This window comes from Chroicocephalus ridibundus, chromosome 2, assembly GCF_963924245.1.
Source record: "Chroicocephalus ridibundus chromosome 2, bChrRid1.1, whole genome shotgun sequence".
Lineage (NCBI taxonomy): Eukaryota > Metazoa > Chordata > Aves > Charadriiformes > Laridae > Chroicocephalus > Chroicocephalus ridibundus.
In genome coordinates, this window is record NC_086285.1 from 169,568,676 (window position 1) to 169,593,944 (window position 25,269).

At 67.5% G+C, this 25,269-nt stretch overlaps 3 protein-coding genes across 3 annotated transcripts; 2 read left to right on the forward strand and 1 right to left on the reverse strand.

Annotated features, from left to right (window-relative positions):
• Nucleotides 1–179: 179 nt before the first annotated feature.
• MAF1 (MAF1 homolog, negative regulator of RNA polymerase III) lies at nucleotides 180–13,881 on the forward strand. Its single transcript, XM_063327726.1, has 8 exons — nucleotides 180–465; nucleotides 3,852–3,990; nucleotides 6,165–6,293; nucleotides 8,338–8,503; nucleotides 10,350–10,471; nucleotides 10,793–10,912; nucleotides 11,479–11,598; nucleotides 12,356–13,881. Exons 2-8 carry the CDS (start codon nucleotides 3,908–3,910, stop codon nucleotides 12,375–12,377), a joined length of 762 nt encoding a protein of 253 aa, XP_063183796.1. The 5' UTR covers nucleotides 180–465; nucleotides 3,852–3,907; the 3' UTR covers nucleotides 12,378–13,881.
• A 148-nt stretch (nucleotides 13,882–14,029) lies between these two features.
• On the forward strand, nucleotides 14,030–21,081 carry HGH1 (HGH1 homolog). Its single transcript, XM_063327718.1, has 7 exons — nucleotides 14,030–15,347; nucleotides 16,342–16,889; nucleotides 16,962–17,062; nucleotides 19,178–19,276; nucleotides 19,368–19,459; nucleotides 20,534–20,656; nucleotides 20,744–21,081. The coding sequence occupies exons 1-7, from the start codon at nucleotides 15,075–15,077 to the stop codon at nucleotides 20,915–20,917; spliced, it is 1,410 nt and encodes a 469-aa protein (XP_063183788.1). The 5' UTR covers nucleotides 14,030–15,074; the 3' UTR covers nucleotides 20,918–21,081.
• Nucleotides 21,082–22,351: 1,270 nt separating this feature from the next.
• Nucleotides 22,352–25,258, reverse strand: EXOSC4 (exosome component 4). The gene is made up of 3 exons (XM_063327723.1): nucleotides 24,991–25,258; nucleotides 22,990–23,199; nucleotides 22,352–22,863 (listed from the first exon to the last, which is right to left on the reverse strand). The coding sequence occupies exons 1-3, from the start codon at nucleotides 25,159–25,161 to the stop codon at nucleotides 22,504–22,506; spliced, it is 741 nt and encodes a 246-aa protein (XP_063183793.1). The 5' UTR covers nucleotides 25,162–25,258; the 3' UTR covers nucleotides 22,352–22,503.
• Nucleotides 25,259–25,269: the final 11 nt, after the last annotated feature.

A 25,269-nucleotide genomic window follows, 5' to 3' on the forward strand; every position in this document is an offset into this window, starting at 1 on the left:
ACAACGAGCTCTCGGGCCTGCGGGAGGGGCCTCAGGTCCTTCCCCGCGGAGGGCGGGCGCACAGCCCTGATTGACGTCTCTCTCAGCCAACGGAAGGCGGTATCGGCGGTGATGGCCAGCGCCGCCAGCCAATGGAAAGGAGCGGGGCTGTCAGCCGCCGCTCGGGTGGGGCCTGGCCGCTTGTTGTCGTCCGGTGCCGGAGGAGACAGTCGCCAGCTTGCCCGCTCGCTCACCCCCGGGGGACTCCTAGGTCTCGCTCAGCCGCTCGCTCCGTCCCGAGCCGTCGGGGCCATGTCGCGGTCGGCGGAGGCCCGGTGGGCCGGCGCCAGGCGGCGGACGGCGGCCGAGGCGCACTCGCCTTCCTCTAGCTTTCCCCGGAGACGCCTGCCTTTACAAACGCCCCGAGCTTGAAGCCGTTCCTTCACGACGAGGAGGCCCAGCCGGGACCGAGAGCAGGAAACGCCGGTAAGCCCGCTCCCACCCGCCCCCTCGGTAAGCGACCTTTAGCACGCCCGAGGACTACAATTCCCATCATGCACCGCGGCTGACGGGCGCCAGGCAGGAGCGGCTGGGCCGCGCGGAGCATGCTGGGAGCTGTAGTTCTGGCGGGGCGGCGCCTCAGCCAGCCGCGCGGGGCAGGCCGGGAAGGCGCGGCCCTTCCCCGCCGGGCCCTGTCACCTTTAAACGGGTTTGAATTTAACATTAAAACTCGCTGCGGCCTCGGGGGGGTCGCGTCCAGGGCGGGGTGGGCAAGGGCTGTGTGTCCGGATGGAGATGGACGAGGAGTGGTGTCCTGCTGGGCCCCAAACTGCTCAGTGGCTCCATAAATGACAGGGACAGAGGGAGCCGGGGCACCCTCAGCGAGTCTGGGGGTAACACCAGGCTGTGTGGGGCGGTGACACCCCCGAGGGACGGGACACCACTCCGAGGGACCGGGACAGGCTGGAGATCCTCCCGGGGTCCAACCAGGCCCGGTGCAGGGTCCTGCCCCGGGGTGGGGGCAGCCCCCGGTGCCAGCCCAGGCTGGGGGTGGGGGGATGGAGAGCAGCCCTGAGGGAAGGGCTTGGGGGGGCTGGGGAGGGGGGAAACGCTGCCCATGAGCCGGCACCGTGCGCTGGCAGCACAGAAACCCCCCGCAGCCTGGGCTGCATCCCCAGCAGCGTGGGCAGGGGGGCGAGGGGGGGATTCTGCCCCTCTGCTCCGCTCGGGGGAGACCCCCCTGCAGTGCTGCCTCCAGCCCCGGGGACATTGGGAGGACACGGAGGTGTCGGAGCGGGGCCGGAGGAGGCCCCGGAGATGCCGGGAGGGCTGGAGCCCCTCTGCTGGGAGGACAGGCTGAGAGAGCTGGGGGGGTTCAGCCTGGAGAAGAGAAGGCTCCGCGGAGACCTTCCAGCCCCTTTCCAGGCCCTCAAGGGGCTCCGGGAAAGCTGGGGAGGGACTCTGGAGCAGGGAGGGGAGCCATGGGACGAGGAGGGACGGTTTTAAACCAAAAGAGGGGAGATTGAGATGAGATATTGGGAAGAAGTTCTTTGCTGTGAGGGTGGTGAGCCCCTGGCCCAGGTTGCCCAGAGAAGCTGTGGCTGCCCCATCCCTGGAGGGGTTCAAGGCCAGGTTGGACGGGGCTCGGAGCCACCTGGGCTGGTGGGGGGTGTCCCTGCCCAGGGCAGGGGGTTGGACTTGGTGGCCTTTAAAGGACCCTTCCCACCCAAACCCTTTGGTATTTCTGTGAAGTCCGGGGATAAGCTCAGTCTTCCTCCTCGGCCCTGTTTGCTGTGTGCTGAACCAGCCGGGGTGAGGACAGAGACCGAGCCGTGGTTTGCAGGATGAGGTATCTCCAGCCTGGTGTGAAACGGTGTGAGCACCCTGGCCACAACCTTCTCTGCCCTTGCCCCCATGGGCTCCAAGAGATGGATCCTTCCTGCTCCACCGGCAGCAGGAAGGAGGCATCTCTCGGCACCGGTGGCTGTTGGGGGTGAGAAAATCCATATCCTGTAAAACTCCCGCTGTGGTGTAGCGATCCGTGGAAGCAGGCTGAGCTTCTGCTCCCTGCAGAGCAAGGGGTCGGGCGCCGGGACAGGTTTCGGCGTCCGAGGGACCTGTTGGCTCACGGTTTCAGAGGAAGATCCGTTGCTCGAGCAGCGCGACTGCTCCGGGTCGGTGTTTTATTGCCAACGCTCGGGTTTCCCGCTGCCTTCTGCATCACTAAAGAGGTGCCGGGGGGCGCTGCCGGCCAGTCCCTGTGCTGGGAGGAGGGAGACATGCTCGCGGCATGCGGCTACCCCAGCAAATATTCCATTTTCTGCCCCTGTACCTTGCGGGTTGGCGTTTGGTTCCCCAATTTTCCCTTCTCCATCTTCCCAAGGCTGTTCCCAAGCCTGTTCCACTCTTCTTTCACTCACAGCAGGAGAGAAAAGGTTGGGTTGTTGCAGGGGCTGCTGCAGAAAGTCCTGGTTTTCCCTGGTGTGGGGGGGACCTGGTTTTCCCTGAGCTAGACCAGGGGTGACAGCCCAAATATCGGTGCTTTGATACGCTGGGAGGACCCAGAGACCTGCTCGGAAGCACGTCAGGGTGGTGGGAACTCGCTGTCCATCTGCGCCCGGGGAGGTTCTTTCCCGTTTGGAGGGCTGTCGATCCCTACGGCAGCCAGCATTCGATGCCGAGCGGGGGTTGTGGAGCCGTTTTGTGCTCTCCGGGGTGTGGGAAGAGCTGCTTTCCCAGGCACAGCGCCGGGCGGCTCGGGCTGTTCTCATCGGGGCTGCGGTAAACGCTGAAGCTGCCTCGCAGAGACGGCGTTTACTTTAGCGCTGCTTTGACTTGCGCATCATTGGGTTCAGTCGCGGTTAGAGCATCCCTGGCCCTGCTGCTGTGTCGGTGTCGCGGTCACGCCTGCCGTCCTGAAACCCGAGGGATGGGACTCTTCCTTCTCCGACCCCGCCGTGGTGCCCAGGGTGGGGATGGAAACCTGTCTTCCCCGAGAGGCCTGGAAGGGGCCCTGGCTTCCCGAGAGCCCTGGCATGGCTTCCCGAGAGCCCTGGCATCCCTTCCCTGCCTGTTTACAGCTTCTCCCGTTACACTCCCGGAGAGGCCCCGAGCTGGGGAGGGAGCGTGGGCCGGTGCCGTGGCCTTTCCCCATCTGCCCGTCCCCGTCCCCCTGGGGCGATGCTGCCTCATGCTGAAATAGCTGGAGGCCGCCATCCTCCGCGCAGCTGGGAAGACCGTTGACCAGTTGACCAACCAGTTAACTAGTCCCGGTGTTGGTCCTGCTCCTGGCCAAGGGCTCTGACAGACCGTGGAGGAGCAGCTCCCCGAGGGGCTGCTGTGCCCACCCCGGCCCCGCCACCGGAGGCCACCCTGCGGCTTGGCCGGGGCGTCCGTCACCCCCAGCCCGCGGCAGAGCGAGTGCCACACGCTCTTCCCTGGCTTGGAGGGAGAAAAGCCCGGCCAAAAAAAGCCGGTGACCTTCAGCGGCGAGGAGGGAACTCCCTGGCAGAGCACGCTGCCGAAGCCTTGGCGAAGCCAGCGATGCGGGCACGGCCCCCGGCACGTGGTGGGTGCTGGTCGCGGGTGAGCTCGCTCTGAGTCACCCAGCCATAGCGGCACGGCGGCGCGTGGGACGGGATCAGACAGGAGGTGTGGGTGCTGATCCGGGGCTGTCGTCGCTCTTTTTTTCCCTGCCCGGAGGAGGCGTTGGCTTCCTGACTCTCCCTCTGCGCTGCCTTCGGGGTTTAGAATCCTTGAGGCTGGAAAAGATCCTTGCGATCACCGAGCCCAAGGCCCTGGCGGGGCTGGCAGCTCTGCCCCGCGCCCTCCGGCTTCTCCTTCCCCGCCTGCGATGGTCTCTTCCCTTGCAGGATACGCACACTTTGCGGCAGCCGTTGCACAGGGAATCGGTCCGGAAGCCGAGACGATGAAGCTGTTGGAGAACTCAAGTTTTGAAGCAATAAACTCCCAGCTGACGGTGGAGACGGGAGATGCTCACATCATCGGCAGGTGGGTGCTGGCTGCTGCCTGCTCTCCCTCGGGGAAGCGGGGGCTGATTTCCCTCCTTGTCAGCCTCAGAAGGTGTTGGAGTCCGGAAGCATCAGCACTCGGTCCCCGATCCTGCCCAGAGCGGAGGGGAAATTGCTGCTGACACATAGAATCACCAAATGGTTTGGGTGGGAAGGGACCTTTAAAGGCCACCCAGTGCCACCCCCTGCCCTGGGCAGGGCCACCTCCCACCAGCCCAGGTTGCCCAAAGCCCCGTCCAACCTGGCCTTGAACCCCTCCAGGGATGGGGCAGCCACAGCTCCTCCGGGCAACCTGGGCCAGGGGCTCACCAGCTTCATCATGGAGAATTTCTGCCTTATTTTTAATCTCAATCTCCCCTCTTTTGGTTTAAAACCCTTCCCCCTCGTCCCGTGGCTCCCCTCCCTGCTCCAGAGTCCCTCCCCAGCTTTCCCGGAGCCCCTTGAGGGCCTGGAAGGGGCTGGAAGGTCTCCGCGGAGCCTTCTCTTCTCCAGGCTGAACCCCCCCAGCTCTCTCAGCCTGTCCTCCCAGCAGAGGGGCTCCAGCCCTCCCGGCATCTCCGGGGCCTCCTCCGGCCCCGCTCCAACAGCTCCGTGTCCTCCCGATGTCCCCGGGGCTGGAGGCAGCACTGCAGGGGGGTCTCCCCCGAGCGGAGCAGAGGGGCAGAATCCCCCCCTCGCCCCCCTGCCCACGCTGCTGGGGATGCAGCCCAGGCTGCGGGGGGTTTCTGTGCTGCCAGCGCACGGTGCCGGCTCACTTTGTCACCCACAACTGCTCTGCTGTTGCAGCTGGGGGACCTCCCAGTCACCCAGAGAAGCTTTTCAGGTGCCTGTGAGGGGGTCCTTTGACCGCTCTGTGAGCATCGGTGCTGAGGGCGGCAGCGAGAGCTCCTTCTGCTGGGCCGGCCGCGAGGGAGTTGGTCCTTCGCCAGCTCTGGACCTATTTTTGGCCCTGGCTGAAGGGCTCCTTTTCGGGCGTGCTGCTGGCAGGGGCTCGGCCGGCTGCGCTGAGACAGGACACCGCGGCGGCGAGGCACAATTTCTGCCTCTGCGCTGAGCTTCCCGAGCTGGTGGCGAGGCAGCCCGCACGGGGGGAGCTTCTTGGGGTGGCTCTGATGTCCCTGGAGGAGCGGTTCAGCTCCGCCAGCCTCCTCTGGGCCTCCCTGGCGTAAATATCTGTATCTCCACGCAGGCGTGTGTGTACAGGGGGGAACAGCCCCAGGGACCGGGCCGGGCCGGGGGGACCCGCTGGGAACCAGCTCTGCGGGGAGACCTGGGAGTCCTGGGGGACACCAAGTTGCCCGGGGGCTGGCGACGTGCCCTCGTGGCCGACGCGGCCAACGGTCTCCTGGGGGGCACGGAGCAGAGCGTGGCCGGCAGGCGGGGGGAGGTTCATCCTCCCGCTCTGCCCTGCCCTGCCCTGGGGGGGCCACAGCTGGAGCACTGGGGCCGGTGCCGGGCCCCCCAGTTGCGGCGGGACGGGGAACTGCTGGGGAGAGTCCGGCGGGGGCCGCGAGGATGACGAGGGCCGGGAGCGTCTCTGTGCTGAGGAAGGGCCGAGGGATTTGGGTCTCTTCAGCCTGGAAAAAAGACGAGCGAGGGGGGGTCTCGTCAGCGCCGATAAACACTGCAAGGGGGGGCGGCAGCGGGACGGGGCCGGGCTCTTCCCGGTGGTGCCCGGGGCCGGGACGAGGGGCAACGGGCACAACCTGGGACACGGGAAACGCCAAAAAAAGGAGGACAAAGGTCTTTGGGGCGAGGGCAGCAGAGAGGTGTGGGGTCTCCGTCTCTGGAGATCTCCCAAACCCGCCTGGACGCACCCAACCTGCTCCGGGTGACCCCGCTGCCGCCGGGGCTGGGATGGGGGGGTCCCCGGAGGTCCCTCCAACCCCTAAAATCCTGGGATTCTGTGATTCTGTGCATACATCCGTGTCAATAAACAGGTTTGTGGCAGCCCCGCTTGCCTCGTGCAGAGCAAAGACCAGATGGTGTAGGGAAGGTCGCTCCTGGGCACCGGAGATGCTTTGTCCGTGCTGCCACCTCGTCCAAATCCCTCCCCGCCACCACGGCACTGGGCCAGAACCTTCACGGTGTTGGTGGCCACGTCCTGCCGGTGGCTGGGCTGGCCTCAGGCGCGGTGCCGCGTTGTCTCTGCAGGATCGAGAGCTACTCGTGCAAGATGGCTGGCGACGACAAGCACATGTTCAAGCAGTTCTGCCAGGAGGGCCAGCCCCATGTCCTGGAGGCCCTCTCGCCTCCTCAGACCACGGGCATCAGCCCCAGCAGGTACCACAGGCTGGGGGGGGTCGGTGTCTGCCGTGCTCTGGACCACCGGCAGCGGCGTGTCTGGGGGCGAGGGGTCGGGATTCACGGAGGGAACAACCCTTGGTCGGTGGTTGGTCTCATTTCTGTGGCCTGGGCTGGCTGCTCGGGTTGTTTATAGGTAGGAACGTGGGATCGTTGAGGTTGGAAGGGACCTTTCAGACCATGGAGTCCAACCGTCCGCCCAGCGCTGCCAAACCCAGCGCTACCCCGCGTCCCTCAGCGCCGCGTCTGCCCGGCTTTTCCATCCCTCCGGGGATGGCGACTCCCCCACTGCCCTGGGCAGCCTCTTCCAACGCCCGACAGCCCTTTCCATGAAGGAATTTTCCCCGATATCCATCCTAAACCTGCCCTGGCGCAACGTGAGGCCGTTCCCTCTTGTCCCGTGGCCTGTTCCTTGGGAGAAGAGCCCGACCCCCCCTGGCTGCCCCCTCCTTTCAGGGAGCTGCAGAGAGCGAGAAGGTCTCCCCTCGGCCCCCTTTTCTCCAGGCTGAGCACCCCCAGCTCCCTCAGCCGCTCCTCACAAGTTCTCCAGACCCTTCTCCTCCTTCTCCAGCCCCCTCGCCACCTCCGTTGCCCTTCTCTGGCCACGCTCCAGCACCTCAGTGTCGTTTCTTTTGGACGAGGGAAAGGCTGTGGACATCGTCTCCCTAGGCTTTCGAAAAGCATTTGACACTGTCCCCCATAGAATTCTCATGGAAAAACTCGTACGCTCATCCAGGCCATGAGCATACGATCTGCTGGCTCAAGCACTGGCTGGACGGTCCCAAAGAGTGGTGGTCAATGGGGTTAACTCCAGCTGGCGGCCGGTCACAAGTGGTGTCCCTCAGGGCTCGGTGTTGGGACCATTTCTGTTCAACGTCTTTATTGATGGCCTTGATAAGGACATAGAGCGTGTCATCAGCAAGTTCACAGATGACGCAAAGCTCAGCGGGAAGGTTGATCTGCATGAGGACAGGGAGGCTCTACAGAGAGACTTGGATAGGTTGGACCGATGGGCCAACGCTAACGGTACGAGGTTCAACAAGGCCAAGTGCCGGGTCCTGCACTTGGGCCACAACAACCCCATGGCCGTACAGGCCTGGGGCAGTGTGGCTGGAGAGCTGCCCGGCGGAACAGGACCTGGGGGTTCCAATTGACACGCGGCCGAACATGAGCCAGCAGTGTGCCCAGGTGGCCGAGAGGGCCAATGCCATCCTGGCTTGTATTAGAAATGGTGTGACCAGCAGAAGCAGGGAGGCGATTGTCCCCCTGTACTCAGCACTGGTGAGGCCACCCCTTGAGTCTTGTGTCCGGTTCTGGGCACCTCAACACGAGAGAGATCTCGAGGTGCTGGAGCGAGGGCAGAGGAGGGCAACGAAGGTGGTGAAGGGCCTGGAGAATAAATCTGATGAGGAGCGATGGAAGGAGCTGGGACTGTTTAGTGTGAGGAAGAGGAGGCTGAGGGGAGACCTCATCGCTCTCTACAGCTACTTGAAAGGCCGTTGTAGAGAGGTTGGGGCTGGTCTCTTCTCACGGGTCACCAGCGATAGAACACGAGGGAGTGGGTTCAAGCTGCAGCCGGGGAGGTTCAGGCTGGACATGAGGAAGAAATTCTTCCCAGACAGAGTGGTCGGACCCTGGAACAGGCTGCCTGGGGAGGTGGTGGAGTCGCCATCCCTGAAGGTGTTTAAGAGCCGTTTCCACGTGGTGGGGGGGGATGTGGCGCAGGGGAGAACTCTGGAGAGTGGGGCTGATGGTTGGACTCGATGATCCCGAGGGCCTTTTCCAACCTGAATGACTCCATGGTTCTGTAGTGCGGGGCCCAGAACTGGATGCAGCCCTCGAGGTGGGGCCTCCCCAGTGCCCAGTACAGGGGGACGGTCACTGCCCCAGCCCTGCTGGCCACACTGCTGCTGATACAAGCCAGGATGCTCTTTGCCGCCTTGGCCAGCGGGGCACACTGCTGGCTCCGTGTTGGCCCCGACCGTGCCGGTGACAGCGCTGACCCTGCCGTTCTGCCCCTCAGGCTGGGTAAGAGTCAGAGTGGGGACGAAGAGGGACCCCTGAGCGACAAGTGCAGCCGCAAGACCCTCTTCTACCTGATAGCCACGCTCAACGAGTCCTTCCGCCCGGACTACGACTTCAGCGCCGCCAAGAGCCACGAGTTCAGCCGGGAGCCAAGCCTCAACTGGGTACGTCGGCGGGTCCTGCAGCCCCGCGCGGGGGGCCCTGCCCTGCCTTCTCTCCGGGAAGAGGAGGCAGCCGGGATGCGGTGGGGGGTGTCCGCTTCTCCGGGGAGCCCCCCCAGCGCTGCTGCGAGCCCAGGTGACCCTCCCCAGGGCATTCCTCGCTCCCTCCTCCGTTGGCAGCCCGAGGATGAGGCAGTCCCCGTCCTTCCTGGGGAGAGGTTTTTGGGGTGCCTGTTCCAACAGACATCCCGGGGTGTTTTCCTTCGGCAGCAGCCTTGCTCTTCGCTCTTCGTGAGCGGGGTTTTCCGTGCCAGCCGCGGTTCAGCCGCTCTTTCCCGGGGCAGGTGTTTGGAGGATGGAAGGGTGAGGGAAGCGCTGGTGGCTTGAGTCCTCCCTGCAGGGCACTGCCTGCTCTGCTGCCGCTGCCTTCAAAGAAGAAGAGAGAGAATTCACACGATCCCAGAGTTGTAGGGTTGGAGGGACCTTGGGAGACCACCCAGTGCCACCCCCCGCCAGAGCAGGGGCACCCAGAGCAGGTCGGATGCGTCCAGGCGGGTTTGGGATGTCTCCGGAGACGGAGAATCCACACCTCTCTGGGCAGCCTGTGCCAGGGCTCTGCCACCCTCACAGCAAAGAAGTTCCTCCTCATGTTGGGATGGAACTTCCCATGGTCAAGTTTGTGACCGTTACCCCTTGTCCTGTCCCCGGGCACCACCGAGAAGAGCCTGGCCCCATCCTCCTGACACCCCCCTTGAAGTATTTATCAGTGTTGATAAGACCCCCCCTCAGCCGTCTTTTTTCCAGCCTGAAGAGACCCCAAATCCTTCAGCCTTTCCTCATAGGAGAGGTGTTCCAGCCCCTCAGCATCTTGGTAGCCCTAATGCATAGAGAATTGTCCAGGTCGGAAGGGACCTTTCAGACCATGGAGTCCAACCCTTAACCCAGCGCTGCCAAACCCAGCGCTACCCCGCGTCCCTCAGCGCCGCGTCTGCCCGGCTTTTCCATCCCTCCGGGGATGGCGACTCCCCCACTGCCCTGGGCAGCCTCTTCCAACGCCCGACAGCCCTTTCCATGAAGGAATTTTCCCCGATATCCATCCTAAACCTGCCCTGGCGCAACTGGAGGCCGTTCCCTCTTGTCCCGTGGCCTGTTCCTTGGGAGAAGAGCCCAACCCCCCCCGGCTGCCCCCTCCTTTCAGGGAGCTGCGGAGAGCGAGAAGGTCTCCCCTCGGCCCCCTTTTCTCCAGGCTGAGCACCCCCAGCTCCCTCAGCCGCTCCTCACAAGTTCTCCAGACCCTTCTCCTCCTTCTCCAGCCCCCTCGCCAGCTCCGTTGCCCTCCGTCCCTGTGCCCGCCGTGCTGGTGGCCGGACACTGCTTTCCCTGGCACCGGACGTCGGGGTGGCTCTGCAGGGCCTCCGGGCTCCGCTCCAAGCTCGCTGTCCCTCCCGGCAGGTCCCAGAGCCTCCATCCGTCTGTCTGGCGGCTGCCCGGCGAGGCTGCCCTTCTCAAGGCGGCAGATGGAGCAAGAAACATCCTCTCTGACCGGGAAAAATTGCTCCGTTTGCTCCAGGGAAGCCCCCACGCTCTTTGCTGGGAGAGGTTTGGGCTGTGCACGCCCCAGAGATCCTCTGATGGGTTTTCTCTCCCCAGCCGTGTCGCCTCCCTGCTGCCCGACCCCGTGCTCCCACCCCGGGTGTGCCGAACGAGCCCGGCGGTGCCTGGCCGTCTCGTTTCTGTCCCTCCATGGTCATTGTCGGGCTCCGGCGTCCCCTCTCGCTGGAGGAGGGCTGGGGAGGAGGGCAGAGAGCGGCCCCCCGCTCCTCTCACGGGCCCTGCCGGCTCTCTCTAGGTGGTGAACGCCGTCAACTGCAGCCTCTTCTCTGCCGTCCGGGAAGATTTCAACGCCCTGAAGCCCCACTTGTGGGATGCTGTCGACGAGGAGATCTGTCTTTCCGAGTGTGACATCTACAGGTAACGGGACAAGCGCTCGCCCCCGGGGGCTGGATCCCGGCCACTTTTCGCCCACGCCATGAGAACCAGAGTTATTTTTCGATAAAAGGTCGCGTTTTGGTGTGCCGGAGCGGGGCAGGGTGTCTCCTCACCGGAGCTGGCTGGCTCCCGGCTCCCTGCTGCTGCCGTCCCCTTCCAGGCAGAACTTCCACGCCGAGGCGGCTCCCGGCTGGCCCAGTCTCCCCATTCCGTCCCCCCAACACGCAGCTGGGATGAGAACGGGGTTGGCGCTGGGAGCGGAGCGCGGCGCAGCGTTTCTCATGCCTCCCTTTGCTGTTGCAGCTACAACCCCGACCTGGATTCGGACCCCTTTGGAGAGGACGGCAGCCTCTGGTCCTTCAACTACTTCTTCTACAACAAGAGGCTGAAGAGGATCGTCTTTTTTACCTGTCGTTCCATCAGGTCAGGCCACGTGACGCAGAATCCTGCAACGGTTTGGGTGGGAAGGGACCTTAAAGGCCACCCAGTGCCACCCCCTGCCCTGGGCAGGGCCACCTCCCACCAGCCCAGGTTGCTCCGAGCCCCCTCCAACCTGGCCTTGAACCCCCCCAGGGATGGGGCAGCCACAGCTTCTCCGGGCAACCTGGGCCAGGGGCTCACCAGCTTCATCGTGGAGAATTTCTGCCTTATTTTTAATCTCAATCTCCCCTCTTTGGGTTTAAAACCCTTCCCCCTCGTCCCGTGGCTCCCCTCCCTGCTCCAGAGTCCCTCCCCAGCTTTCCCGGAGCCCCTTGAGGGGCTGGAAGGTCTCCCCGGAGCCTTCTCTTCTGACACCGGGGAGCAGTAACTCCTTGGGGGGCACTGCCCCAGCCAGCCCCTCATTCCCATGGGCTCCGTTTGGATGCAGAGGAGGCTCTCGGCAGGGACCTGCGCCCACGGGAGAGAGGAGCAGGATCTCCCCTACGGCCGCCCCGTTGCGGGGGTTGCCAGTGGGGTGCTAACGTTGCGCTGCCCCTTTTTCCCCCCAGCGGCTACGCGTACACGCGCTCGGAAGCCGGCAATGAGCTGGACATGGATCTGGGTGAAGAGGACGCGGAGGAGAACAGGGATGGCGGCGACACGGAGAGCGGCAGCATCGAGGAGGAGAGGTGGGTGAGCTCCGCGCTCCCAGGAGAGAGGGGCTCCAGCTCCCGTGGGTGCAGCAGGATGAGGGTCCCGGCCTGAACTTTCTGCTCCTCTGCCTCGGGAACGTGGCTGGGAGCTCAGTGGGGATGAGCCGCTCTCGCATGGAATCATGGAATGGCCCAGGTTGGAAAAGGCCTTTCAGACCATGGAGTCCAACCATCCGCCCAGCGCTGCCAAACCCAGCGCTACCCCGCGTCCCTCAGCGCCGCGTCTGCCCGGCTTTTCCATCCCTCCAGGGATGGCGACTCCCCCACTGCCCTGGGCAGCCTCTTCCAACGCCCGACAGCCCTTTCCATGAAGGAATTTTCCCCGATATCCATCCTAAACCTGCCCTGGCGCAACTGGAGGCCGTTCCCTCTTGTCCCGTGGCCTGTTCCTTGGGAGAAGAGCCCGACCCCCCCTGGCTGCCCCCTCCTTTCAGGGAGCTGCGGAGAGCGAGAAGGTCTCCCCTCGGCCCCCTTTTCTCCAGGCTGAACACCCCCAGCTCCCTCAGCCGCTCCTCACAAGTTCTCCAGACCCTTCTCCTCCTTCTCCAGCCCCCTCGCCACCTCCGTTGCCCTTCTCCGGACCCGCTCTGGCACCTCAGTGTCTTTTTTTGTAGTGAGGGGCCCAAACCTGGACGCGGTGAGGGGCTCCCGCTGTGCCCCCCGCTCCCCCTCTGCCCCCTCCCGTCCCCGCAGGGGCTCAGGACGGTAACGCCGCCCGTTTTCTTTCTTGCAGGTTGCAAGTTATCTGCATGTGAGCTCCCGCCGTCGCTCCGAGCTGCCCAGCAGCACCGAACCACCCTCCCGCCCGCGTCCCGCGGCCACCCTCAGCCCCCCGTCCGCCCCCGCCCCCCCGGCGTCGCTCTGCCCGACTCATACACTGGAGAACCCCCCGGCATCTCGGAGCAGGACGGACTGAAAGCCGCCGCCGTGTCCTGGCCGAAGGCAACGTTGCCTGGTTTTGGTGCTGCTGGCCACCCTGCCCTTGCCCCGGGCCCGTGGCCGCCGGGGCTGGCCGGACAGCGGTGCGAGGAGCTCCGAGAAGCTTTGCTGCACTTTATCGCTTCATCTCCTTTGGCTGCACTGACCCGCAAACTCCTCGGCGGCGCCGAAGCCGGGCTGGATTTTTTTTTTTTCTTCCCCCCCCCCCCCCCCCGCCCCTCGAGCACTTTTTCTGGACTGGTTGTGACCCAGCCAACGCCGTCCGTCCGCCAGCGGCAGCAGCGGGGGGGGGGGACACGGACGCCTCTGCCCGGCCCCCTACGCAGGCAGCGACTGTTGGACCCCCCCCATGGACTGTCCTCGCCTTCCCCGGAGAAGCGTCCGTTTGTTTCACAGAGGTTTGCTTTGCTCTTGCCGCCCCCAGTGGGGTATTTTTTTGTTGTTGTTGTTTTTTCTTCTTTGCTATTGTTGTTTGGTTTTTTTTTTTTCTTTTTCTTTTTCCACCTTCGCTGGGGGGTTGCCGGCATCCCGCGCGGGGCTGGGGGTGGGGGGTGTCCCACCGAGCGGCCCTGCGGGGGGGGTCGCTGGACCCGGCGCCTCACCCCCCCCCCCATCCTTTTCTTTGGGGTTTTGTTCAAACCGCAGCTGACTTTTGGCACCCCCCGCCCCGCCGGGGGCCGAGCGGCTTTCGGAGGGGGCTGGCCGGGGCCGTGGAGTGGATGCGCCGTGGCTGGAGACTCCCGTCGCCCCCGGGGGGGCTTTACTGGGGGGCTTCCCGCGTCCCCCGGGCTTGGCGGGAGGCGAGAGGCTCCCGGGGGATGGTGCAGACCCCGCTCCAGCCTCCGGCAGGGCCTTGGGATGCAGAGGGAAAGCAGACGGATGGACAGATGGACCCCCCTCGCCTTCCCCCCCGGCTCCTAAGGTGGCAGAGGCGGGTGCCGGCAGCAGCGTGGCGTTCCCGGCAGCAGCGCGGCGTTCCCGGTGGCGGCTCCCCCCGTGACTCTCTGGAAGCCGGGTTTGAAGTTGGAGTTTGTTTCCTCCTCGCTCTGCAGGACGGACCTGAGCCCCCGCCACCGCCGCCGCCGCCCGGGGAGGGCTCTGCCTTCGCCTCCCATCCCGCTGGCCCCCTTTTTTCCCCCCGCCGGGACCCTCGCTCCTCCCCACTGCCCCCCGGGCCGGGGGCTGGAGCAGGATTTGGCCCCGTCCCGTCCCCGCCGTCGTTCCTCGCTGCTGTGGCTGCCTGCCCCGCGCCGCCCCCGGCGGGGAGCTGGACTTCGCGGCGTAGCCATGTAGCCTCGCGCCAATAAAGGTTTTCTGTCATTCGCCAGCCCCTTCCTTGGGGGTCCCCGCGGCCCCCGGGGGTGACGTGGGGCTGCAGGGGGGTCCCCGGGGGGGGGTTGTCTTCTGGGTTCCCCACGTGGCCCCCCGCAGCGGAGCCCGGCCCGGGAAGGGCCGTGGAGCTGGAGGGGCTCAGCGCCTCTCCCAGCCCCCGCTGTTGGTTGTCTGGTGCGAAGGGGGGCGGCCCCCTCCCCCTGGGCGGGCAGGGGGCTTTGGGTTTGGGTTTAGAAGCGCCAGATTTGTGGTATTTCACCGGAAGTTTCAGTGTTTGTTTCCCCCGCCGTCCCCTCCCGAGCGGTGGCCGCGGGCTCCCCCACTCCCTGCGTCTCGTCTTCGCTCCAGTTACCGCTTTACCTTCTGTTTTGTCGCTTTATCCTTTATTTTACTGTTTTATCCTCTGTTTTATCCTCTCTGGAATCAGATTTCGGGGCGTTTTGGCTCTTCACTTGCTGGATGCTTTGTCGGGTTTGGCCGAGCCACTTTCATTTCAAGATGATTTCTTGGATTTCCAACCCGCCGTTCCCCTTGCTGTTCCCGGCTGCCGTTGTCTCCAGAAATCCCAGCTCCGGCACCGCGCTGCAGCCCCCCGGGAACGCCGGGCTGGGGCAACTGGCCGGAGACGGGCTCGTGCCATCGGCTGTCGGATACCCCCAGCCTCAAAAGTCGCTTTTTTTCATGGTATTAAACAACTTCTGGCAAGTTTTCTCCTCCCCGGGGCGGGATGGAGCCCCCGAGGAGGAGGCGAGGCGGCCGTCGCGCCGGGGTTGAAGCTCTCGTTAGAGCGGGACGCTGACGAGCCGTGCTGCAGCACGGGCACACCTGGGTTCCGCCGAACTCCGCGTCGGAGCGGCAGAGCCGCGGGGAAGCAGAGCTGAGGAGGGGCTTGGAATGATGGCCGCTAACGAAGCGCGGCCACGCTGACGAGCACAGGGAGCTCCGGCACCCCCTGAAACCTGGGGTCTTCCAACCCCACCTCCCCCTGCCCGGGAAAGGGCTTTTCCTGGAGAAGTGACTCCGCTGTCGGAGCCCTGAAGAGCGAGCGGGGGCTTCGGCGGCGATGCCGTGGCTGGCGCCGGGCGCTCCAGCGCCATTCCTGCGTCCTCCTTCCCTTCTCCCAAGGAACAGGCCACGGGACAAGAGGGAACGGCCTCACGTTGCGCCAGGGCAGGTTTAGGATGGATATCGGGGAAAATTCCTTCATGGAAAGGGCTGTCGGGCGTTGGAAGAGGCTGCCCAGGGCAGTGGGGGAGTCGCCATCCCCGGAGGGATGGAAAAGCCGGGCAGACGCGGCTCTGAGGGACGCGGGTTGGCGGTTGGACTCCATGATCTTGAAGATCTTTTCCACCCTCCGCGATTCCCTGATCCCACGTGAGCAGCCGTCAGGGCGACCCAGTAAACCCACCGCAGCCATGGGCCTCCCGGTGGCCGTGGGCCCCTGGCTGTGGCCGGTGAGCTGAGCTCTGGGCTCCCGCTGGTGCCGGGGCGGGGGCCGCGGCTCTGCCCCTGTCCTGGAAGGGGGAACGGGGGCTCCGGGGGTCCCAGGGCTCCTCTGGACAAAGGTGGGGGCCGGGACTGGGGCAGGACCTCGCTGCTGGTTCCGTGGGTTGGGTGGGCAGCTGGTGGGTGGTTGGTTCTCCTGGGGGGCTTGGGGGTGGTGGGCATCTCCTGGGGGGCTGGTGGGATTCTCTTGGAGGGCTTGGGGTGTTGGGCTTGTCCTGGGGGGCTGGTGGGCACTGGGCGTCTCCTGGGGGGCTGGTGACATTCTGGGGGTGGTGGCCTTCTCCTGGGGGGCTGGTGGGTGGTGGGTTCCTCCTGGGGGGCTTGGAGGTGATGGGCATCTCCTGGCAGCCAGGCCAGGGGTGGCCCTTCCACCCGCGTCCCTCCCCCCCCCCCCCATCCTCCCATGGACACCCCTGTCCCTTCCCACCACCCGTGTCCCTCCCCAACACCCACCCACAGCCACCTGTGTCCCTTCTTACGACCCACCACCCACCCACGGACCCCCGCGTCCCTCCCCAGTGCCCTCCCATGGGCACCAGCGTCCCTCCCCACCGCCCACCCACGGTCATCCATGTCCCTCCCCACCACCCACCGCCCTCCCACGGTCACCCCTGTCCCTCCCCCCCACACCCACGGACCCCCGCGCCCCTCCCCCCCCCCCCCCTTCCCACGGTCACCTCTGTCCCTTCCCACCACCCGTGTCCCTCCCCACCACCCACCCACGGACCCCCGCGTCCCTTCCGCTCGCACTAGGACCGGGCGGCGCCGCAGGGCCGGGGGGGCGGAGCCTAGCCGGGGCGTGGGCGTGGCGGCGCAGGGCCGGGCGGCCCCTCCCCTTTCCCAGCATCCCATTCTCCGCCGGTCCCTCCCACTTTGTCGGCTGCTCCGCAGCCGATTGGCTGGTCCTCGCCCGCGGGGCGCTCATTGGCTCCCGGTTGCCAGGTGACGCCCGCCATCTTAGAGGGGGCAGTCATGGCGGCGGAGGAGGAGGCGGCGGTGGAGGCGGCCATGGCGGAGCTGGCCGCGCTGCTGGCCCCGGCGGCGGGCGAGGCGGCGCGGGCGGGCGCGGCGGAGGCGGCCCTGGCTCTCTCGGGGAGCCCGGCGGGGCGGCGGCTGCTGGCGGGGCGGCCCGCCGCCCTGTCGGCCTTGCTGGAGCTGGCGGCGGGGCCCGGCCCGCCGGCCGCCCGCCATGCCCAGGCCTGTCTGGTGAACGTCTCGGCCGAGCCGGCGGCCCGCGGGCCGCTGCTGGCCGCGCTGCCGGCCCTGCTGGGGCTGCTGCCGGGCGGGCCGGCCTGCGGGGTGCTGGCCAACCTCTGCCGGGAGCGCGGCGCGGCCCGGCGGGTGCTGCGGGGGCTGCGGGAGCGCGGCTGCGGGCTGGCCCCGCTCCTCCAGGCCCTCGGCGAGCCCCGGCCGCCGCCGCAGCTCGGGCCGCTGCTCTGTAACCTCAGCCAGCTGCCCGAGGGCCGCCGCGGGCTCCTCGACCGCTCCCGGTACGGCTGCGAGGTGAGCGCGGGGCGGGGGGGGGATGTCCCCGGCCCGGTGTGACCGTCCCCCTCCCGCAGGTGCTCGGTGCAGCGGCTGCTGCCCTTCACGCAGTATAAGGACTCCACCGTCCATCGCCGGGGCGTCGTGGGGGCTCTCAGGAACTGCTGCTTCGAGTACGGTGAGAGCCCCCGGCCCAGCTGCCCAGCCCCGCGTTGGCCTGCGGCACTGGCTACCGGACTGCCAGCCAGCTGGCCCACCCTGCCAGCGCTGCTGGGAGCCGGCTCTTGGCCGGGAAGGACGGGGGGGAGCCGGCTCTTGGCGGGGAGGGACCTCGCTTCCTTCCTAGCAGCCGGCGTGGTGCTGCGTTTGAGGCCGGTGGCCAAAGCAGTGCCAGGGCTGGGGTTTAGCCGGTGGTTTAGCCAACACCGAGCCACGCTCACGCAGCGTCAAGGCCTTGTTTGTAAGGCGGGGGGTGGGCAGGAGACGGGGGGGACGCAGCCGGGACAGCTGACCCACGTGGAGCAGAAGGATCAGAGAATCCCAGGTTGGAAGGGACCCCAAGGATCGCTTGCTCCAACCTTCCTCGGCAAAGCGCGGTCTGGACGAGGTGGCCCAGCCCCCTGGCCGTCTGGATCTTAAATGTGCCCAGAGTTGGGGAATCCACCGCTTCCCTGGGGAGGTTATTCTAATGGCTGATGGGTCTCAGCATGAAAAATCTTGGATCCAGTCGGGATCTCCCCGGGAGTAACTCGTACCCCATCACCCTTCGTCTTTTCCGCGTGGCTCCTTGTGAAAAGGGAGTCTCCATCCACCCGCTTCTCCCAGCCTTCCCAGTCCTTGGATCATCTTGGTGGCCCTTCCCCGGCCCTTCTCCAGCCTGGCCACGGCTTTTTTGCGTCGCGGGGACCAAAACTGAGCCCCGTGTTCCAGGCGCGGCCCGGCCAGCGCTGAGCGGAGGGGGATAACGATTCTTTCTCTCTGTCGGTGATGCCGCCGCCACCCCCCCGGTGGGTTCTTTGCCACAACAGCTCACTGTTTGCCCACGTGGAGCTTGTTGTCCCCAGGTCCCTTTCCCCAGATCTTCTCCCCCGCCGGGTCGATGCCAGTCTGTGCCGCAGTCTGGGATTATGTTTTCCCAGGTGCGAGACTTGTCCTTGTGGAACTCCATAAGGTTGTTGTTACCCGGCTCTTCCAGCCCATCCAGGGCTCCCTGCAGGGCGGCTCTGCCTTCCCGAGCGTCCGCGTCCCCTGCTCCGTTTGGTGTCACCAGCAAATTCCGTCAGGGCACGCTCGATCCCGTCACCCAGCTCGCTTAGGAAGCCGTTAAACCACCTTGTGCCCGGTATCGCTCCCGGGGGGACCCCGCTAGCGACCGGTTGCCAGTCTGAGACACAGCTGTTGACCACCCCCATCCCCCTCCGCCACGCAGACCCTCCTCTGGCCCCAGACGCGTGTCGCGTCCCTCCGGGTCACCGTCAGCTCTAAACCGGGGCTGGGGGGGGGGCTGAAGTGGGCGTTGCGTGGGGCAGGCTGGGCACGGGGCTGTGCCGAGCCGGCGGAGCCTTTGCAGCGCTTGGGGCTTCCCTGGTGGTGGTTTGGGTGGGTTTTTTCCCCTTCGCTTACTAAACTAAGGCCCCACCCGGAATAGCGTGTCCAGGTGTGGGACCCTCACGACGTGAAAGACACTGAGGTGCCGGAGCGGGTCCGGAGAAGGGCAACGGAGGTGGCGAGGGGGCTGGAGAAGGAGGAGAAGGGTCTGGAGAACTTGTGAGGAGCGGCTGCGGGAGCTGGGGGTGCTCAGCCTGGAGAAAAGGGGGCCGAGGGGAGACCTTCTCGCTCTCCGCAGCTCCCTGAAAGGAGGGGGCAGCCAGGGGGGGTCGGGCTCTTCTCCCAAGGAACAGGCCACGGGACAAGAGGGAACGGCCTCCAGTTGCGCCAGGGCAGGTTTAGGATGGATAGCGGGGAAAATTCCTTCATGGAAAGGGCTGTCGGGCGTTGGAAGAGGCTGCCCAGGGCAGTGGGGGAGTCGCCATCCCCGGAGGGATGGAAAAGCCGGGCAGACGCGGCGCTGAGGGACGCGGGGTAGCGGTGGGTTTGGGCAGCGCTGGGCGGAGGGTTGGACTCCATGGTCTGAAAGGTCCCTTCCGACCTGGACCATCCTGTGCTTCTCACTGCCTTTGTCTCCACCCGTGAGCCTTTCTCGGGGGTGGGCGAGTGGCGGGGTGGGGGCTGGCCGCCGCCGCAGGGGACGGGGCTGGCGGCGGTGGCTCCCCTGACCCCGGTCTGTCCCCAGAGGAGCACGAGTGGCTGCTGAGCGAGGATGTCGACGTCCTGCCCTTCCTCCTCCTGCCTCTGGCCGGCCCCGAGGAGTTCCCCGAGGACGAGATGGAAAGTAAGCGGGTGTCTGAGCGGGTGGGGGGTTTTCGGGGGGCTCTGGCCGTGTGCTCCCCCCCACACACACCCTGAGGCTGCCTCTCCCCCAGGGCTGCCCGTGGACCTGCAGTACCTGCCGCCGGACAAGCAGCGGGAGGAAGAGCCCGACATCAGGAAGATGCTGCTGGAAGCCATCATGCTGGTGGGTCCCTCTGGTGCCGACCGCGGTGGGGCTGAGGCGGGGGGAGCCCGGCTTGGGGGTTCCTGGGAGCAGGAGGGTGCTCGGGGTGGCCCCGGAATGCGGGAGATCCTCAGGGAGGAGTGGTGAGGTCTGGGCCGGGCCAGCAGCGAGGTGGGCTGAAAACAACGGGACCAGAGGGGGGTGGTGAACGAACGGCACCGAGTCTAGTTGGTGGCCAGTGACCACGGTGCACCCCGGGGGCTGACAGGGGTCCAGCCAGCAAATCCCGGAACGGTTTGGGTGGGAAGGGACCTTTAAAGGCCACCCAGTGCCAACCCCTGCCCTGGGCAGGGCCACCTCCCACCAGCCCAGGTGGCTCTGAGCCCCCTCCAACCTGGCCTTGAACCCCCCCAGGGATGGGGCAGCCACAGCTTCTCGGGGCAACCTGGGCCAGGGGCTCACCAGCTTCATCATGGAGAATTTCTGCCTTATTTTTAATCTCAATCTCCCCTCTTTTGGTTTAAAACCCTTCCCCCTCGTCCCGTGGCTCCCCTCCCTGCTCCAGAGTCCCTCCCCAGCTTTCCCGGAGCCCCTTGAGGGCCTGGAAGGGGCTGGAAGGTCTCCGCGGAGCCTTCTCTTCTCCAGGCTGAACCCCCCCAGCTCTCCCAGCCTGTCCTCCCAGCAGAGGGGCTCCAGCCCTCCCGGCATCTCCGGGGCCTCCTCCGGCCCCGCTCCGACACCTCCGTGTCCTCCCGATGTCCCCGGGGCTGGAGGCAGCACTGCAGGGGGGTCTCCCCCGAGCGGAGCAGAGGGGCAGAATCCCCCCCTCGCCCCCCTGCCCACGCTGCTGGGGATGCAGCCCAGGCTGCGGGGGGTTTCTGTGCTGCCAGCGCACGGTGCCGGCTCATGGGCAGCGTTTCCCCCCTCCCCAGCCCCCCCAAGCCCTTCTCTCAGGGCTGCTCTCCATCCCCCCACCCCCAGCCTGGGCTGGCACCGGGGGCTGCCCCCACGCCGGGGCAGGACCCCCCCATGAGCTGCTCCGGGGTGGGTTTCTGCCCCCCACCCACCCACGCTGCTGCTTTCTCCCCGTCCCAGCTCACGGCCACCAAGCCCGGCCGGCGCGTGGTGCGGGAGAAGGGGACGTACCTGGTGCTGCGGGAGCTGCACGGCTGGGAGCGGGAGCCCGACGTCCTGGCCGCCTGCGAGAACCTCATCCAGGTGGGCAGGGGGGTCCCCGGGGGGGCGGGGAGAGAAGCGGAGGTGGGGGGGTCCCAGCGCCCTGTCACCCTTCCCTCCCGGGCAAAGGTGCTGATCGGGGACGAGCCGGGGCCGGGGATGGAGAACCTGCTGGAGGTGACGGTCCCCGAGGAGGTGGAGCGGGAGCTGCGGCGGCGGGATCGGGAGGACGAGGAGCGGTGGCGGCGGGAGCGGCGGGAGGCGGGGGGCTCCACGCCGAGCCCCCAGGAGCCGTCGCGGTGAGGGGCGGCCGTGCTCGGCCCACGCCGCCCCATGGCTACCGGGGACACGGCCGGCACTGGCCACCATGGCCCCGTCCCTCCCCGACGATGGTGACACGAACGTGGGGTCCTGCGGGGCAGGGCCCCCCCTCGCCGGGCGCAGCTCTGTCGGGGGACAAGGACGAAATGGGGGGGGGGGAGATTGGGGAGGGGGCTGCTGCTCCCTGCCCGGTGCTGTGGGGCTGCCCCACTGCTGGGGGGGGGCGGGGGGGGGGCTCTCCCGAGGGCTGGGCCCCCCGCAATGTGCCTTGTGAAATAAAAGGTTTCCAGCCCAAAACCGCTGTGCCCTGAGGGGAGGTGGGGGGCTGCGGGCTCTGGCCCCACTGCGGGAGGTGCCCCCCCCTCCATGTATGGGGCACCTGGGGGCTGGGTCAGAGGACCCCTCCCCCTGTTTGGAGCACCCTGGGGGGCTGGGGCATGGGGGTCCCAGGGTGTTGCCCCCCCCCACCGCCCTGCCTGCCGTGCTCCTGTCCCCGGTGGGGGGTGGTGCACGGCCCCCCCATCCCTGTGTGGGGTCCCCAGGGTGCCCCACACTCAGAGGGGGCTGCGTCCTGCCCCAGGCCCCGCTGTGACGTGGGGGGAGACGGAGCGGGGGGGGGTCCCTATCCATGGGACACCCTGGGATGGGGCTGGGGGGGCATGTGCTTGGGCGGGGGGGTCCCCATTTGTGGCACACCCCTGGGTGGGGGTCCCCCCCTGTGACATTGGGCTGGGGGGGTCAGGGAGAAGGCTGTGGGGGGGTCCCCACCGTGGGACACCCCTGGGTGGGGGTCCCCCCTGTGGGACGCGCTCGGGTGGGGGTCCCCACTGCAGGACACGCCGGGGGGGGGGGGGGGGGGGGTGTGAGGCTGGGGCTGGGGGTGCCCCCGCTCCCTCTGTCCGTGTCAGTCCTGGGCCCAACGCGGCTCCTCGCTGGTGCCCACCGGGACGTCGGCGTCTTCGTGGCAACCCTTGGAGTGCGGCCACCAGCCAGTTCCTCACCCGCGCCGGCAAATCCCTGTCACTGGCGTGTGCGTGGCACGGCACAGGATGGCATGTGGCGTGGCACGGGATGGCACGTGGCATGGCACAGGACGAAGGATGGCACACGGCATGGCACAGGGTGGCAAATGGCATGGCACAGGCTGGCACACGGCATGGCATGTGGCATGGCACATGGCATGGCACAGGGCGGCACATGGCATGGCACAGGGTGCAGGATGGCACATGGCATGGCACATGGTGGCAAATGGCATGGCACAGGCTGGCACACAGCATGGCATGTGGCATGGCACAGGGCGGCACATGGCATGGCACAGGGTGCAGGATGGCACGTGGCATGGCACATGGTGGCACATGGCATGGCACAGGATGGCACACGGCGTGGCATGGCACAGGATGGCACACGGCACAGGATGGCGCAGGGTGGCACACGGCACAGGATGGCACACCACGGCAGACCTTTATTGCCCCGGGGCTCACAGGGGTGCCCCCCGGCGTCCCCGCCAGCCCCGCGTCCCCGCCGCCGGCGCCCGTTCTGTCTCAGGCGCTGCCGGTGCCCGTCGTGGCTCAGTCCCCGAGCGCCGCCGTCACCTCCCGCAGCCGCTGCCGCACCACGCGGTCCAGCACGGCGTGCAGCGCCCGGCACGCCTGCCCCGCCGCCTCCAGCGCCGCCTCCAGCCGCTCCTGGTGCAGCCGGGCGCTGAGCTGCAGCAGGGCCATCTGCCCCGTGGCCGGCAGCAGGGCCAGCACTAGCCGCGGGCCGCCGGCCGCCTCCTCGGGCGAGCTGAGGTCGGCCAGCGGCGTGTCCTCGGCCAGGCCGGCCGTGCTGGCGCAGACGTAGTCCCGCATGGGGATGCCGGCGTCCATCACCGCCAGCGTGGCCGCGTTGACGCCGGCGCAGTAGTTGCCGCCGTCGGCTTGTAGGATCTGGTCGGGGAGGGGGGGGCAGAGGCTTGGCTGAGAGACTCCCCCCCCCCCCCCCCACCGCCCCCGGCACCCGTAGCGTGTCCCCGTCCCCCGCCACGCGTCCCCGTCCCCCCCCGCCCCGGTCACCTGGACGTAGATGTCGATCTGGGAGCGGGGGTAGAGGTGGGTGAGGATGGCGGCCTCGAAGGTCTGCTGGAGCTGCAGGGCCAGCTCGGCCGACTGCCGGTCGCCGTGGGGGGGCCGCCGCCGCCGCTCCCCCGTGCTGAAGGTGGCCAGGCTGTAGCGGCAGTGCACCAGCGCCCGGTCCGGCAGCGCCTTGCTGCGGGAGCCCCGCATCTGGGGGACGGGGGGGGACGGCAACGGTGAGGGGGGGGGACCAGCGGGAGCAGGATGGGGAGCGGGGACGAGTAACGGGGGGGGGGGGTGGCACCGCAAAGGGGGGAACCAGGGAATGGGGGGGGCTGAGATGGGGAACGGGAACAGGTAATGGAGGGGGGGGGCACACACGACACAGTAATGGCAGGGGGGGCCCCGGGAACGGAGGGGGACGGCAGCAGGGGGGGGGCACCGGGAACGGGGGAGCCAGGGAATGGGGGGGGCTGAGATGGGGAATGGGAACAGGTAATGGAGGGGGGACAGGGGACATGACACAGTAATGGCAGGGGGGGCCCCGGGAATGGTGGGGGACGGCAGCGGGGGGGGGGGCACTGGGAATGGGGGAGCCAGGGAATGGGGGGGGGGGGCTGAGATGGGGAACGGGAACAGGTAATGGGGGGGGGGGGGACAGCAATGGCGGGGGGGCAGCAGGAGCAAGATGGGGAGTGGGGACGGGTAACCGGGGGGGGCACCGCGGTGGGTGGGGGACAGTAATGGCAGGGGGGGCAACGGGAACGGAGGGGGACGGCAGCAGCGGGGGGTCACCGGGAACGGGGGAGCCAGGGAATGGGGGGGGCTGAGATGGGGAACGGGAACAGGTAATGGGGGGGGGACAGCAATGGCGGGGGGGGGCAGCGGGAGCAAGATGGGGAGCGGGGATGGGTGGGTGGGGGGACACAGTAATGGCAGGGGGCCAACGGGAACGGAGGGGGACAGTAGCAGCGGGGGGGCACCGGGAATGGGGGAGCCAGGGAATGGGGGAGGGGCTGAGATGGGGAACGGGAACAGGTAATGGGGGGGGGACAGCAATGGCGGGGGGGGCAGCAGGAGCAAGATGGGGAGTGGGGACAGGTAACGGGGGGGGACACCGCAAAGGGGGGAACCAGGGAATGGGGGGGGCTGAGATGGGGAACGGGAACAGGTAATGGGGGGGGACAGGGGACATGACACAGTAATGGCAGGGGGGGCCCCGGGAACGGAGGGGGACGGCAGCGGGGGGGGGCACCGGGAACGGGGGAGCCAGGGAATGGGGGGGGGGGCTGAGATGGGGAACGGGAACAGGTAATGGGGGGGGGACAGCAATGGCGGGGGGGGCAGCGGGAGCAGGATGGGGAGTGGGGACGGGTGGGGGGGGGCACCGGGGTGGGTGGGGGACAGTAATGGCGGGGGGGGCAGCGGGAACGGAGGGGGACGGCAGCAGCGGGGGGGCACCGGGAACGGGGGAAGCAGGGAATGGGGGGGGAACGGTGGGGGGGGAACGGTGGGGGGGGGCACTGGGAATGGGGGAAGCAGGGAATGGGGGGGACAAGATGGGGAGCGGGAATGGGAACAGGGAACGGGGGGGGGTCAACGGGAATGAGGGGGGGGGCGGTAATGGCGGGGGGGGGGGGAGGAACCGGGAATGGGGGGGGGGCCGGTAATGGCGGGGGGAGGGGGGGGGGACCGGGAGACACACCAGAGAATGGGGGGGCCGAGCTGGGGGACGGGAACAGGTAACTGTGGGGGGGGAAGGGGCACCAGGAACTGGGAGGGGCACCGGTAACGGGGGGGGGGGCGTCGGGGAGGGGGGGGCACCGGAACCGGGGGAATGGAGGGAGCGGGGGGAGGAAAAACCGGGGGGGGGGGGGGGGGGGGCCGAGACGGGGGAGACCCCGGTGGGGGGGGGGGGGGCGGACCCCCGCGGTCCCAATGGACGGGGGTCCCCGGGTGGGTGCCCGGGGGCGGGAGGGCCCGGTGTCCGCCGCCGCTCACCTCGTGCGGGCCGTAGACCACGGCCAGCGCCTTGGTGTTGCCCTGCTCGATGTAGGCCGAGCCGTCGGCCTGCTCGAACACCCCCATGCGGGCCCGCACCTTGCGGAGCTCGGCGGGCCGCCGTCCGTCCGCCCGGTACCCCTCGTCCGACAGCAGCTCCGCCGCCGCCATCTTACCGGACCCACCGGCACCGGGGACTACGGCTCCCGGCGTGCACCGCGCGGGGAACACGGCTCCCGGCGTGCACCGCGCGGGGGGACAAGCCGCTCCTCCCCGGGC

Coding starts and splice junctions, on each gene's coding strand:
- MAF1 (XM_063327726.1), top strand. CDS start 3,908: ATGAAGCTGTTGGAGAACTCAAGTTTTGAAGCAATAAACTCCCAGCTG. Junction 3,991..6,164: donor GATGCTCACATCATCGGCAG/GTGGGTGCTGGC, acceptor TTGTCTCTGCAG/GATCGAGAGCTACTCGTGCA. Junction 8,504..10,349: donor GGGAGCCAAGCCTCAACTGG/GTACGTCGGCGG, acceptor GGCTCTCTCTAG/GTGGTGAACGCCGTCAACTG.
- HGH1 (XM_063327718.1), top strand. CDS start 15,075: ATGGATATCGGGGAAAATTCCTTCATGGAAAGGGCTGTCGGGCGTTGG. Junction 15,348..16,341: donor TGGGCCCCTGGCTGTGGCCG/GTGAGCTGAGCT, acceptor CCCGGTTGCCAG/GTGACGCCCGCCATCTTAGA. Junction 19,277..19,367: donor CCCCGAGGACGAGATGGAAA/GTAAGCGGGTGT, acceptor CCTCTCCCCCAG/GGCTGCCCGTGGACCTGCAG.
- EXOSC4 (XM_063327723.1), bottom strand. CDS start 25,161: ATGGCGGCGGCGGAGCTGCTGTCGGACGAGGGGTACCGGGCGGACGGA. Junction 23,200..24,990: donor TGGTCTACGGCCCGCACGAG/GTGAGCGGCGGC, acceptor CCCGTCCCCCAG/ATGCGGGGCTCCCGCAGCAA. Junction 22,864..22,989: donor AGATCGACATCTACGTCCAG/GTGACCGGGGCG, acceptor CTCCCCGACCAG/ATCCTACAAGCCGACGGCGG.